Source organism: Stegastes partitus, unplaced genomic scaffold, assembly GCF_000690725.1.
Source record: "Stegastes partitus isolate 25-593 unplaced genomic scaffold, Stegastes_partitus-1.0.2 Scaffold966, whole genome shotgun sequence".
In the NCBI taxonomy this organism is placed as follows: domain Eukaryota; kingdom Metazoa; phylum Chordata; class Actinopteri; family Pomacentridae; genus Stegastes; species Stegastes partitus.
Genome location: NW_007578697.1, coordinates 57,251 through 69,817, shown reverse-complemented (window position 1 = coordinate 69,817; position 12,567 = coordinate 57,251). Strand labels below are relative to the sequence as shown.

Genomic DNA, 12,567 nt, shown 5'->3' with positions numbered 1-12,567 from the left:
CAGGAGACGGACGCCAGCTGGAGGAAATCCCTGAACCTGAAGAGCTGAAGAGCAGGAATGATGGATAAAGGGATGAACGCCGTCATGAGATCACGTTAAAGAGAACTTTCCAGGTGAGGAGGCTCGAACGGCGCCTCAGGATATCAGAGAACCAAACTTTCTGACCTGATTCTCACTACATGCTTCTGCTATAAAGACTCCAGAAACACTCCCGTCTGCCGGAGCGTCGACTACATGTACAGAAACCCTTCACCGCCTCATATTTAGTTACTCTACATATGTGATGCACGACGCTCGCTGTGTCACCGACATCACCTCAAACTCTCACATTTCTTTCTTTCTTCTGTGTGTCTGGTTACATTTCCTTCTACCTTCCGTTTATTTGCTGACCAATAAGCTAACGATCAAAAACACTAGTAACCAGTCGGCCCTTTGTTCACCCTCAGCTGGCTGTTTGAAGTTTTATTGTATCTCCAAGTTACCGGAGAGGCTGTTAAGTCGAGGTCCAGTCTTGTCCGTGTGCCTTGAGTCCAAGTCATAACTTTTCTTTCTTCTTAAAAACACCAAGAGCTTCGACTGGAGCATCCGAGAAACGACACATGTTGCATTTTTAATGAGCAGAGTTCTCACTTAAAGCCCAACAGTAACCACGAATCAGAAAAATCCATTTTATTTATTGTTATTCTGCGCTTTGCAGAGCCTCCTGCTTTGACAGGGGAGCCGACGATGCTTGTTGCCATGGATACCGTGCAAAAATAGGCAGCCTATTTAAGGCCCCTCCATCTTTTATGAACTTTATTCAAGCGTTTTTCGTCAAAGTGAAGACAAAACTCCGACAAATTTGACTGCAGAGCTGCTCCGAGGCAAATCAGGAATCATATCAGGCAGTGTTCAGAAGGAGAAGCTGCTGCTGTTCTTCTGTATTTTTAATATAACAGTCAGTCAAAACCCAAACTGAGAACGTTTTCTGGGATCTAAATGTGGCTCAAAAATATGTAATTTCTTTATTTTAAACCAACAAACTCGGTGGAAACGGGTTTTCAGCAGCAGATTAATCTACATTTGGTGCTTCAGTGAGGATTTTTAGCAGCAGGATTCTGAGTGAAACGTTTGTTTGGATAAAAAAGTAATGCATCTGGGAGTTGTAGTCCACAGATCCTATTCTTTTTCTTTCTCATTTCACCTCTCTGCTGGGACTTTTCTTCATGTTGTCAAATTTCACACCTCACCAGTCGTGTTTCACCCGTCGAACGCAGCAGAAACATCTTTTCTTTCCTCAAAATGAGCCGTTTTCCCTCCAGACTCCCCCACAGTCAGATGTGCAGCAACATGCGTTTAGTCACAGTGTTGTTGGTGGTACAAGTGTTAAAAATCAAATAATCGATCGACAGACAACAACAATTTGTTTAACTTCTGAACCCCAACAAGCAGTTTCTGGGCTTTTTTTTCCTGCTTTTGTCGCATTTTCACTGCAATATAACGTCCTGCACCTCTATTGAAACACAACAATGACTAGAAGTAGAGAGAATCATAAAATCATAAGAAAAATGAATTTCTTGCGTTCAGTTTTAATTTTTCCAAATGCTCACAGTTGTTACCAACACTGAAAATCTAAACAGAGGCTCCACATACTCTTGAGATTCAACTGTTTGCAATTTTTTACAGCCTCTACAAACATTGTTCAGCTGTAGGAAGATGTTTCCCCGTGCTGAATGTATCTTCCAACAACTCGCCCCTCTATGCGCTGCTTTTGAGCCGTGCTGCGTTGATTTTCTTGATCCAGTATGTTTTGATTTCCCCTCTGCTCTGTGGAGCAGCTCAACCTGAAAACTCTCTGAATTTTGGACACTGCTGAGTCAGTCACGTCTTCACAGTTGTGTTGATAAGCAACGATTTTTAAGGATTTCTTTAGAGCAAACTATTTATTTTTGGTGATTTTTTTTAAATGAGACATTTAGCTTGGAGTGATTTTGTCAAAATATCCTGATTTTAGGCTTCGATTTGGTTCATTTTCCCGACTTAACTGACATGATTTGATGAAAAATCTTTTAATGTAGTTGCAGATTCAGATTTTTTAAAGGTAATGTGCCTTTCAAACCTGCTAGCGAGTTTTGGGGCTCAGAAGATTAAAAGGCAAACATTTGCTCGCATCTCTTCACTGTGACGATTTGTTGCTTTTCAACTTTGTCATCTTGATGTTTTAGACTCTTGTGGGAAGTTGAGCTGGACATTTTTAACTCCTTTATGACTGAAAATGATCGTTAATATCATTAATTGCAGCCCTTTGTACAACGTCGACTACGGCTGCTGTTCCTGAAAAGAACAAAGCTGCTCTTGAGGTTTCATTTTAACCGTCTTGTACCAAATCACCTGCTGAACCACCGCCTTCCTCTTCTTTCTTATTCCAGCTCATGAGGCTGAGCTCTGGCCGTCCACAGAAACCAGTCACGGCAGCTGGACTGGTGCTGAAGTGGAATATTCCCGGTATTGATAGTAAACAGTGACCCATATTTATCAGTCCTCTCTGAGCGGCTCCACTTCTGCATGTTTCAGCGTTTTAATGCATCAATACTGTTTTCCAAAGCTACAGGAGATTTAGCACTTTCAAAGCACATAGAAGTGAACATTTGACCATATTTGTTGTATCCAGGCACACCTATGTTGAGCTGACAGATAATTTATCGCAAATTATTTCAGTTTTTCAGTAATTATTCGGTAGATTATCAAGCAACGATGCAGCTAAATTACATTTTATGGTGGTAAACTCAACATTTTCTAATGCAGTTAGGAAAATGTCGATCCCAGTGGTTTTCATCAAAACTAATCCATGTTCAAACCTAATTTTAGCTCATGCTTTTTTTAAATTAGCCTTTAAAAAAAGTTCACTTCAGACTTGCTGGACTGTAAATCCAAACACCAGCTTGTTAGGTCACAAAATAATATGTGCAACATCCATAATGTGCTCATTTAAACTCCATCTGAATGAAGTAAATATTTGCAACAAGGTGCTAAAAACCTGCTGGTAAAAAATACGACGTCCTCCAGCTCACTTGGTCTTTCAATAATCTTTGAGTTTTATAGCTGCTGCCGAAAAAACTGGTTTTATTTCCAGCTTCAGTGCTAGCTGGAGATCCTGCTTGGTATCCCCTGACCTGCATTTGCTGCGTTACAAAATAATAAATCACCTTTAAAGTGTTTATGGTGATGCTATGATTCTGCTATAAAATAGTGGCTTTTCTGAGTAGAAAGAACAAGAATCTGATGTGGAGAATGAATGAATGTCTCTTTGCACTGCAGGATCATGTTTTCCTGATATTAATCTTGCAGCCCCTTTAATTTTGAGACTTAATTTTAAAACCTCAACAGCCTAAAAAGCCACTTTAATTATAGCACCACCCTCAATTAACGCCAGCTTAATACAATTTTCTGCTGCATATATCTTCACATATGCGGGAAAGACCAAACCTGAGTTCTGTGTCGTCTCCAGATACGATAATGAAGTCATGAGGAATCGATCAGGCGTCAGATTAAAGCAATCAGCAGCCTCGTGTTTCTCCTTCGCCGCGCTGCGTTCGAGTGCAGCAGGACAAACGGCCGCCGCTCAGCCCCGAACTCGTGCAGAAGCCACTTCCGACACGTGAACCCTTTCCGAGTCGCTGCCTTCCGAGCGGCTGGATTTCCCGCGGGAGCGAATGCAGCATCTTCTCCTCTCTGATCTGCCTCCGCTCGCCGTCCCATGATTCATAGCTGCTGAATAATACATGCTCCTCCAGCAGATCTCTGGAGCTCCGTCTTCGCCTCCCCTCGCTGCTCTTTCATCCTGTTTCTCCGTGTGATCAGCAGGTGTTTTACTCGTGTTTCTGTTTGTTTCTCTTCAGGTGTTTGGTGGAAACGCCCTCGTAAACACCTCCTGTTTGTTTGTTTTGAGTCGGTGGACTCTCTTGACTGACTTTAGTCCAGATCTCTGCTGCTTCTACTGATCCAGGGTCAGATTTCTGCAGCCTGAACCGAACACACCAGTCAATTTAATACATTTTAACATTTTCTGTCCTATGAGCCTTTAAAACAAAAATATCTGGATTTTTTTCCCCCATCATCGGTTGTTTAATTTGTATTTACTCAATTTAAACTACTTTTAGGAGCCTGGAGAGAAAATGATCCAGTTATTTACTTTGTTTTCCGTCATACGACCACGTAAAGCAAAAAAAAACATCAGCAGCTGTTTCATTTGGATAATTTTTATTTAAATGAAACAACTTTTTGGGGCCTGAAGTGAAAATTTTCTGGTTGTTTACTTAAAAAATGTAATTTTGCATTGCAGGATTGTGTTTTTCTTTTATTTTGTTCATTTTAAAACCTCGACAGCTTCAATACCAGATACTCCATTATGATGACATTGCTCTTTTATTTGGTATTTGTGTTCTTTGTCAGATCAGTCGACCTCATTCCTTCCAAATGTGTTCAAACCTACAAGCGTTCTCATGCAGATCCCAAAGTTTCCAGAAGTACCAGCTATGTGGGGCTGAAACTTGTATAAAATGACGCACAAGACGTCTAAAATATTTGAATTTGGCTGCAGAATCCTCATAAAAAAACAGTTTGGGTTTTGAATTCGACAAACATGTGCAAGAAGGTGCAAAAATATGAAATGAGAAAAAGGTGGAGCTCCATATAAAGCTTGTGTTTCTCAGTGTTGTGTTGATTCTGCGACCCTCAGATTAGGAACCTGTGGCAGATTAAAGTGGAACCGAAGTGGTTCTACTGTCGGTGCTGCTCTGTTTGTTCACTTTTGGCTTTTTTCCGGCAGCTTTTTATCCAATATTTTTCTGTATTTTTTGACCCTGCAGAGATTTCGAAGCAACTCACACTCCCGTCATTTCAGTGTTTAAGGAAAACTGAGCGACCCCGGAGCTTTTTGCGAACACTTTTACATTTTTATTTCCCTTCTGATGTGATTTTTATCAACATTTTCAGCCTCCCTCGGTGTAAAGATGCTGCTCTGTGTTGTGTTATACTTTCGGTTTTTTTACATTATCTTTTGAACATTTCTCTCTGAGCCGAGTTTCTGTTTTTAAAACCATTAATAAAAAATTAAAGGCTGTTTGCAGAGGATTGTGGGAAGCTTGGACTCAGGACCCCGGCAGGGCTGCCCTCTGAGATCGCCGGTCGGTTTGTGTAACAGACAAAAAGGAAAACCTGTAAAACACTATTGTTGTTTGTTGGCTGAAGCGAGTGTGTGAGTTCGTGTGAGTGTGAGAGCGACGTTATTCTTCAAACACCAACCTGAACATTTTCCTTTTTTTTGTTTTTTTAAATTATTGATTGTACAGTTCAAGGCGACGTGTATGAAGAGACTTTTTCACAATAAAAACATTGAATGTTGGAGTCGATATGTTTCATGATTTGATTTTGATTTAAAAACTAAAACTCTAACTAAAACTAAAACTAAAAAAAAGTAAATTGTTTTTTATTTCACATGTATAAAACACATCTGTGACTGTAAATCAGTCCCTGTTTTTATGGACTCTGTGGTTTATTAGAGCAGACTGCCATCTGCTGGCTTTATTTTGAAAATCAACCAACAGACATACAGACAACAGCTATGATGTTGTTGCATTAAAATCATCTTATTTTAGGTTTTTATTTTTTATTTTTTGTATGTTCTGAGGTCAGCTTTGACCAAAATTTTGGAACTTTAAGGTTCAGCTTTATTAGAATTTCACAATAAGTCTTAAAGAATATTAGAATATGCTTTTAAAAACACATACTGTTTGATTTATGGGAAAACTCTACTTTGATGTGATTTTAAATTAGAGAATTTAAGTTTAAACAATTATTTTATTGCGTGTATATGTGGATTCTTATCTTTTTTATTTTGTGAGTTTTGTACCTTTTTTTCTTCTTTATTTTTTAGACTTATTTGATTGTTGAAATATTTTATCCATCAAAAATGTTTTTTTCTCAACATCTTTACTTTAGTTTACAGTCCTTCACATTTTTGGTTTTCCCTTTAAACAACAAAGGAGCTAGAAATTTAGTAGAAATTTAAACTGTAGTAAATCAAACACAGAGACGAACAACAAGCCATGAACAATTATCTTCTGTTATTTAACAGATAATAGTCTACAAAAACATGTAAAAACATAAACAAAATGAGAATATTTTATAAGTGGATTAACAGTTGTTACAAATTTACAGTACTATCACAAAGGTTTTATATACAGTGAATTTATCTTTTGGCCATTTTGTGTGTTGTAGGTTTAATTTTAAATGACTTTAAACTCACTAAAATGTGACAACAAAATGTTATTATGATTTTTAGAATTTTTTTGAAAATGTAAAATCTAAAAGTAGCTGTATGATAGTGAAGTGTTTATGGAGGCAAAGTTGCAGCTTTGTGGATGAAGTTTAGATGCTTTAAGTAAAAGTAATATCACTGGACTGTAAAAAATACTCGTTAAAAGCTACAGCAAGAAGTTGAAATTTAAAAAAAAAAATATTCAAACATTTTAAACACAATTTAAAAGTTGTAAAAGTGAAACTAAAATTACATATTAGATTATTATTAGTAATAATGTTTATGCATAATTTAAATGTTGTAACTGCTTCATTTTTGGAGTTTGAATCTTTTTCTTTTTTCTTTCAGTGAAGGTTCCCTGAATGTTGCTGAGGAAGAAAAGCGTAAGAAAAAAGGAAATACTCATGTACAAGTACCTCAAATGTGTACCGAAATAGAATATTTGAGTAGTAATGCTTTAAATAATTTAGATAACAACTGATTAGTTATTTGGCTTAATGCAAAATATCAGTTTTTAATTTCCACGTTAAGCTTTTATTGTAGGAAAAAAATAGCCTCTAACCGGAAATGTCCGGTAAGTAAAATCAGGAACTTGACAGGAGCTATCTGCTGCACGGTGTGCTGCGGTTTTTACCGGAACAGCATCTAAAACAACAAAAAAGGCGGATTTCAGTGCGTCTCTGCTGGTGTCTCAGCTCCCATCATGTCCAGCATCCAGCTGCTCCGGGTCCTGGTCAACGAGCGGCTGTCGGCGGCGGCGGAGGAGATCTTCGAGGCGGTGAAGAAGACCATCGCGGGCTACGAGGAGGAGCTGCTGCTGTCCAGACGGGAGCTCCGGCGGCAGCGCGGGATGCTGCGGACCGAGCTGAAGGCTGAAGTCCACGCCGACAAAGTGTCAGGTGTGTGAGCTGCAGCGTTTCACCGTGTCCGGCTCCGACTATGTCCTGGAACCACCACGAGTCCCGTCAACGCCTACCTCCCCTGGGTGACACATGTAGCTGGTTAAGCTAGCCTAGCTTGGTCCCCTGGTTTGTTTAATAACAATAAAAAAGAAATCCGAAATAATCCGGCGGCTAATTCTGCAGCTAAAGCTCGTTTTCTGGATAACACGCCCCTTATATTAGCCAGGCCCCTCTGGAACACGCTGCTTCAAAACACCAGACCCCATTGAAACATCTCAAAATACAAGTTTTGCTCGTTTATCTGCACAACCACACACCTGATAGGCCAACATGTAAGATTTATTCTTAATTACTAAAGTCTGCTTTTACATTCGGCGTACAAAAGATTCTCCAAACTTCTGTAGTTTTAGATAAAGATGAATTCACTGAGCTTGGTCATTAACTAAGGCGGCTGTCTAGACGCTAAACTCCATTGAATCATCTAAAAGTTCTCTTAATATCTGACCAAATTTAAACTTTACAGGCAACCATTTAAAACATATTTTGAATTTAATATGTGTACTTTAACATTCGGCATATAACTGATTCACCGAACTGTTGTACTTTTACATAAAAATAAACTTGTATCAGCGTTGTCGAGACGCCAAACTCCATTGACTCGTTTAAAAATGCAATGTTTGCTTGATATCTGCGCAGCTAAAAACCTGACAGGTTAAGATTTGAAAACATATTTTGGATTAAAAAAGTGTACTTTAACATTCGGCATATAAATGATTCTTCAAACTAGTGTGTTTTTAGATATAAATAAACTTTTATTGTATCTGGTCACTATGGAAGGCGGTTGTTTAGAGTGGCTAAAGTCTTTTAAATTACCTACAAATGCTATATTTTATGTTTGCATATTAGAACCTGACAGGCGAAGATTTTAAACATCTTCAGGATAACAAAAATGTACTTTTGCATTCGGCATATAAGTTATTCAACAAACTGCTCTACATATAAATAATAATGAACTTTTATTGTGTCTAGTTTCCATCAGCAGCGATGCGTTGATGCTGTCGCGACGCCAGACTTCACTGAAATATCTAAAAAATATAATCGTTTTTTGTTTATCTTTATTAAACCCTGTTTGCTGTTTTCTGGTTGTTTTTCCACCAGAGCAACCTCAGCTGGCTCTGTCGGTTTGGGATGAGGACTTTCCCTCTGTTCAGCACCAGGAGTGGAGCTCCAGTCTGGACCAGGACCAGCGGGCAGCTCCTCAGAAGAACCAGGAGGATCTGCAGGAGCTGGAGGAGGACAGCACCATCCGGTTCATCTTCACGCACCAGTCCAGCTCTCCAAACGCTAAAGGCGACGGAGGAGAACCTCTGCCGAGCACCTCAGCCGAGCAGGACCAGGAGAAGGCCGGTGGTGACGATGACGATGCCGCCTCCTCCAGCTCTTCTGCAGCCAACAGCGACGAGGAGTGGCGGGCCAGCATGGACTCCCAGAGCGATGACAGCGACAGCAAGTGGGATAAGACGAAGAAGAAGACGGGTCCTCGCCTGCCGATGGCCCCGAAGCTGCTCCTGCACAAGAAGAACAAATCCCGGACCAGCTGTAAAGTGTGCGGTAAAGCCTTCCACGCCATCGTCTCTCTGGTGAACCACATGGAGGTTCACTCCAAAGACGTCTGCGGCGTCTGTGGCGAACGCTTCGACAGCGAGGAGGGCTTCAGGGTTCACTTAAAGACGCATGTGAAAGCAGAGGTCTGCAGCTTGTGTGGGAAATGTTTTGGCGGCTCAAGTTCTCTGGAGACACACATGAGGATCCACACCGGAGAGAAACCGTTTAACTGCAGCGAGTGCGGGAAGTCCTTCAATTGTCGTCACAACATGATGCGACACATCCGGATCCACACCGGGGAGAGACCGTACACCTGCACTGTCTGTGGAAAGACCTTCAACGACTACTCCACCCTGAAGCGACACCTGATGGTTCACATCCGTAAGAACAACCACAACTCGAGCAACACAAATGAAAACGACAACGACGACGACGACGACAAGAAGATCAAGGTGTCAACGTCGAAAAAGCCGCAGCCTCGGACCATGTGCGAAGTGTGTGGGAAAATGTTCCACTCCCTGGTTTCTCTGGTGAATCACGCCAAAAGTCACGCCACAGACCTCTGCGGCGTTTGTGGGACGCATTTCGACTCCGAGGAAAATTTAAAGCTTCACCTGAAAACTCACAAGAACGGGAAAGTGTGCGAAGTGTGTGGCAAGTGCTTTGACAGTCAGGGCAACCTGGAGATGCACATGAGGGTCCACACGGGGGAGAAACCATTTCTTTGCAGCGAGTGTGGGAAGTCCTTCAACTGCCGACATAACATGACAAGACACATCCGGACGCACACTGGAGAGAAACCATATCTCTGCAACGTCTGTGGCCGCTCATTTAGCGACCACACAAGTTTGAAGCAGCACAGCAGCACCCACACTGGGGAGAAACCACACCGCTGCGAGGTCTGCGGGAAAGGCTTCCATCGAAAGACTTATGTCAGGCTTCACATGAAGAGCCACACGACTGAGAAGTGAAACGTTTTTATGTGTGATGTAAAACTGGCAAATTCATCAACACTTTTGATGGATCCTGGAGACGTTTCTGTCACGTTCAGATTTCACAATAACAGGATGATAATGCCTGAACCACGCTTACAGGAATCAGACAAAAACAACTGGCTGTTTTATCCTCTGCAACAAGGGCGTAAAAAAACATCAATATTCAGTTTAGTTATACTGTGTTAATTCTAACAAAAACACCATAGATTTTTAAGTAATAGTGTAGACACACTGTAGGGTGGAGCTGCAATGACAACTGTTAAATTTATCACCAACTATTTTGATTATCAGTTAGTAAGTTTGAGTAATTCTTTTACTTTTTAAAAACAATTCTGTTTATTTCAGCTTCTCAAATGTGAAAAATTTCAGGTGTCTTTTCTCTAAATTAACCATTTTTAGGTTGTGGACAAATCAGTTCCCATCTTGGGAAGACTTCCCATCCTCTAAGACTTCTCTAATCACATGGATCAGAAGCTATTTCTAATTTTAAAAAATATGTTCTTTTTCTTTGTTTGCTGGATTAAAATCAAGAATTGCAACGTGGGAAACAAATCTGCTTTTCATGCGGACGGTTAGACAGAAGCCTTCAAATATATTTTTTCATATATTTGAGATTTTTTTTCCATCTCTTACATGTTACAGCATATTTACCTGCCGTATTCAACTAATTGCATAATCCTTTAACTTTCAGACACTTAAAATGTTGGTCTTTTGGGATTACAAATGCAGTTTGTCTCATGTTTATTACCCTTCATGTGCTGTTTTCTCTCTGAATTACTCTTTGCTACAAGCATTCGCACAGGCACTAAGAATTCTGATGTTGGATGTAAATCTGTACTCTGAATGCAGTTTTAGTCACAACGTGCCTCGACAGACTTCCTGTTACCTTCACATTTATAGCAGTTTAGCGTCATGACGTAACATTTAAATACCCAAAGGTGTTTTGTTTTTTTAGCCAAAGATGTTACAGAGCTGCAACTTCTGATGGTTTGTTTAAGTTGTTTTAATAAATATCACTTTATGACTGACTCTGGAGTTCAGTTTTGTACACTGAATGTGTTCATGTTGCCGAGTTTCATGTTTGTTCATAGTTTGGGACCCAACACTAAGTTCTGCAAAATATTTTGGCTGAGATTTAAGAATTTCAGATGTTTTCAAAGCTGGATTTTTTAAAAAATATTTTTGCCTTCAAAAAAACAAGAACGAGCCGCAGCAATAGCTCAACTGGTTGAGCTGGCGACCCGTGTACTGGGGCTGTAGTCCCCGACGCGGCGGTCATGGGTTTGAATCCAGCTCATGGCCATTTGCTGCAGGTCCCTCCCCCATTCTTCTCCCCACTTTCCTGTCTCTCTCTCGACTGTCCTGTCAAATAAAGGCAAAAAAAACCATTGAAAAGCCATTTTAAGGGCTTATTATCCTCAGAAATAAAACTCCCACATCCATGAAACTTCGCAGGATACAGACAGAATAGTTTTCAGCAGATTTAAATGATGATATTGGTCCAGCAAAGGACACATTTTTAATTTTTGACCTTTGAAAATAGAAAAAAAATAAGAAATGTTTTTTAAACTGAGTGGTATTGTGTTCCCAGAAAGTTCCTCTAAGTGTGTGTACATATATGGATGTATCCATATTTCCTCCTAAAAACACAGTTTTTGGTCAACATTTCACCAACTTTTGAGTCCTCTAACATCACTAGAATTTAATACATAGAAGGTGTTTCAAGACAAGATTCCATTTTTTAACTAGTTTGACTTAAAAACTGGCAAAATGACTCAAAATGTAAATAAAATGAACTGAAATTTTTAAGGCTTCTGCCATCAGTAAAATCTGATGTGTCAGTATGACCAAATGTTCCACTTTTTAGATATTTCGACTACGCTAAAAGTCCCGGTGTAAAGTTTTAGAAGACAGATGCATTTCTAAGACAACGCAGATACATAAAGTTATTGCAAAAAGAAGAGAAACTTCGTCACCGATGACTCACGTTGTGCCACATTTTACCTTTTTGGTCGATTAGCAGCAGAGTTCAGGCAGAAACAAAGAGGTTTATGTGTCATCAGTTAATTCAGTTGAGATAAAACACTGTTTGATCGACCGTTTGTGTTTAAATTGTCATGTTCATCCGTTCATTCATCTTCAGAGCAGACTTTACTTCCACCATCATGTTCATCTCTCGTCTTTTGTTTGCCGTTTTCATGTCTGTTTAATTTGTCCGCTGTGAATCCAAGTGAACTTCAGCTGCTGTTACAAACTTCAGTGCTGTCTGGTGAGTTTGATTCCCATAAGACTGGTTATAGATAATGGATCACTTTTGAGTGACTTTGACCTGTTTATAAAAAAACACATTTGAAAAATAAAATATGGGTAGAAAGAAAGAAAATGTTTGGGTGTCCCTACCAGGACCCTAAACAGTAAAATAGCTGTGATTTTTTGGAACAATTAACTTTATTTTTCAGTTGCTTTTTTTTTTGTTTTTTGTTTTTTTGCTTTGGTAAATTACAGTTAAAAAAACCCAAAAAAAACAACAACTAATGAAATCATGAAAGGAAAGTATTCATTTACATGTTAATCCTAAAAATAAAATAAAAAACTAAACAAAACAGGACAGAACTGTTAACAATGTCCATATTAAAAATGCTCTGTAAAATAAAATAAAATAAAATAAAATAAAGGTGTATAAAGCTTGTTCTTTTCTGATGTTGGACTGTAGAATCACACAGTATTTTACTTTAATTAAATCAGAAAAGTTACTTTTACAGTTATT

The 12,567-nt window shown here is 39.4% G+C and overlaps 1 protein-coding gene across 1 annotated transcript; it reads left to right on the top strand.

Annotated features, from left to right (window-relative positions):
- The first annotated feature begins 6,675 nt into the window (after positions 1-6,675).
- On the top strand, positions 6,676-10,828 carry LOC103366692 (gastrula zinc finger protein XlCGF57.1-like). The gene is made up of 2 exons (XM_008294481.1): positions 6,676-7,197; positions 8,359-10,828. The coding sequence occupies exons 1-2, from the start codon at positions 7,002-7,004 to the stop codon at positions 9,774-9,776; spliced, it is 1,614 nt and encodes a 537-aa protein (XP_008292703.1). The 5' UTR covers positions 6,676-7,001; the 3' UTR covers positions 9,777-10,828.
- The last annotated feature ends 1,739 nt before the right edge of the window (positions 10,829-12,567 follow it).

Bases quoted from the DNA above. Each gene is read 5' to 3' on its own strand.
- LOC103366692 (XM_008294481.1), top strand. From the start codon at position 7,002: ATGTCCAGCATCCAGCTGCTCCGGGTCCTGGTCAACGAGCGGCTGTCG. The intron at 7,198-8,358 runs GTGTGTGAGCTG...TTTTTCCACCAG, and splicing joins CCACGCCGACAAAGTGTCAG to AGCAACCTCAGCTGGCTCTG.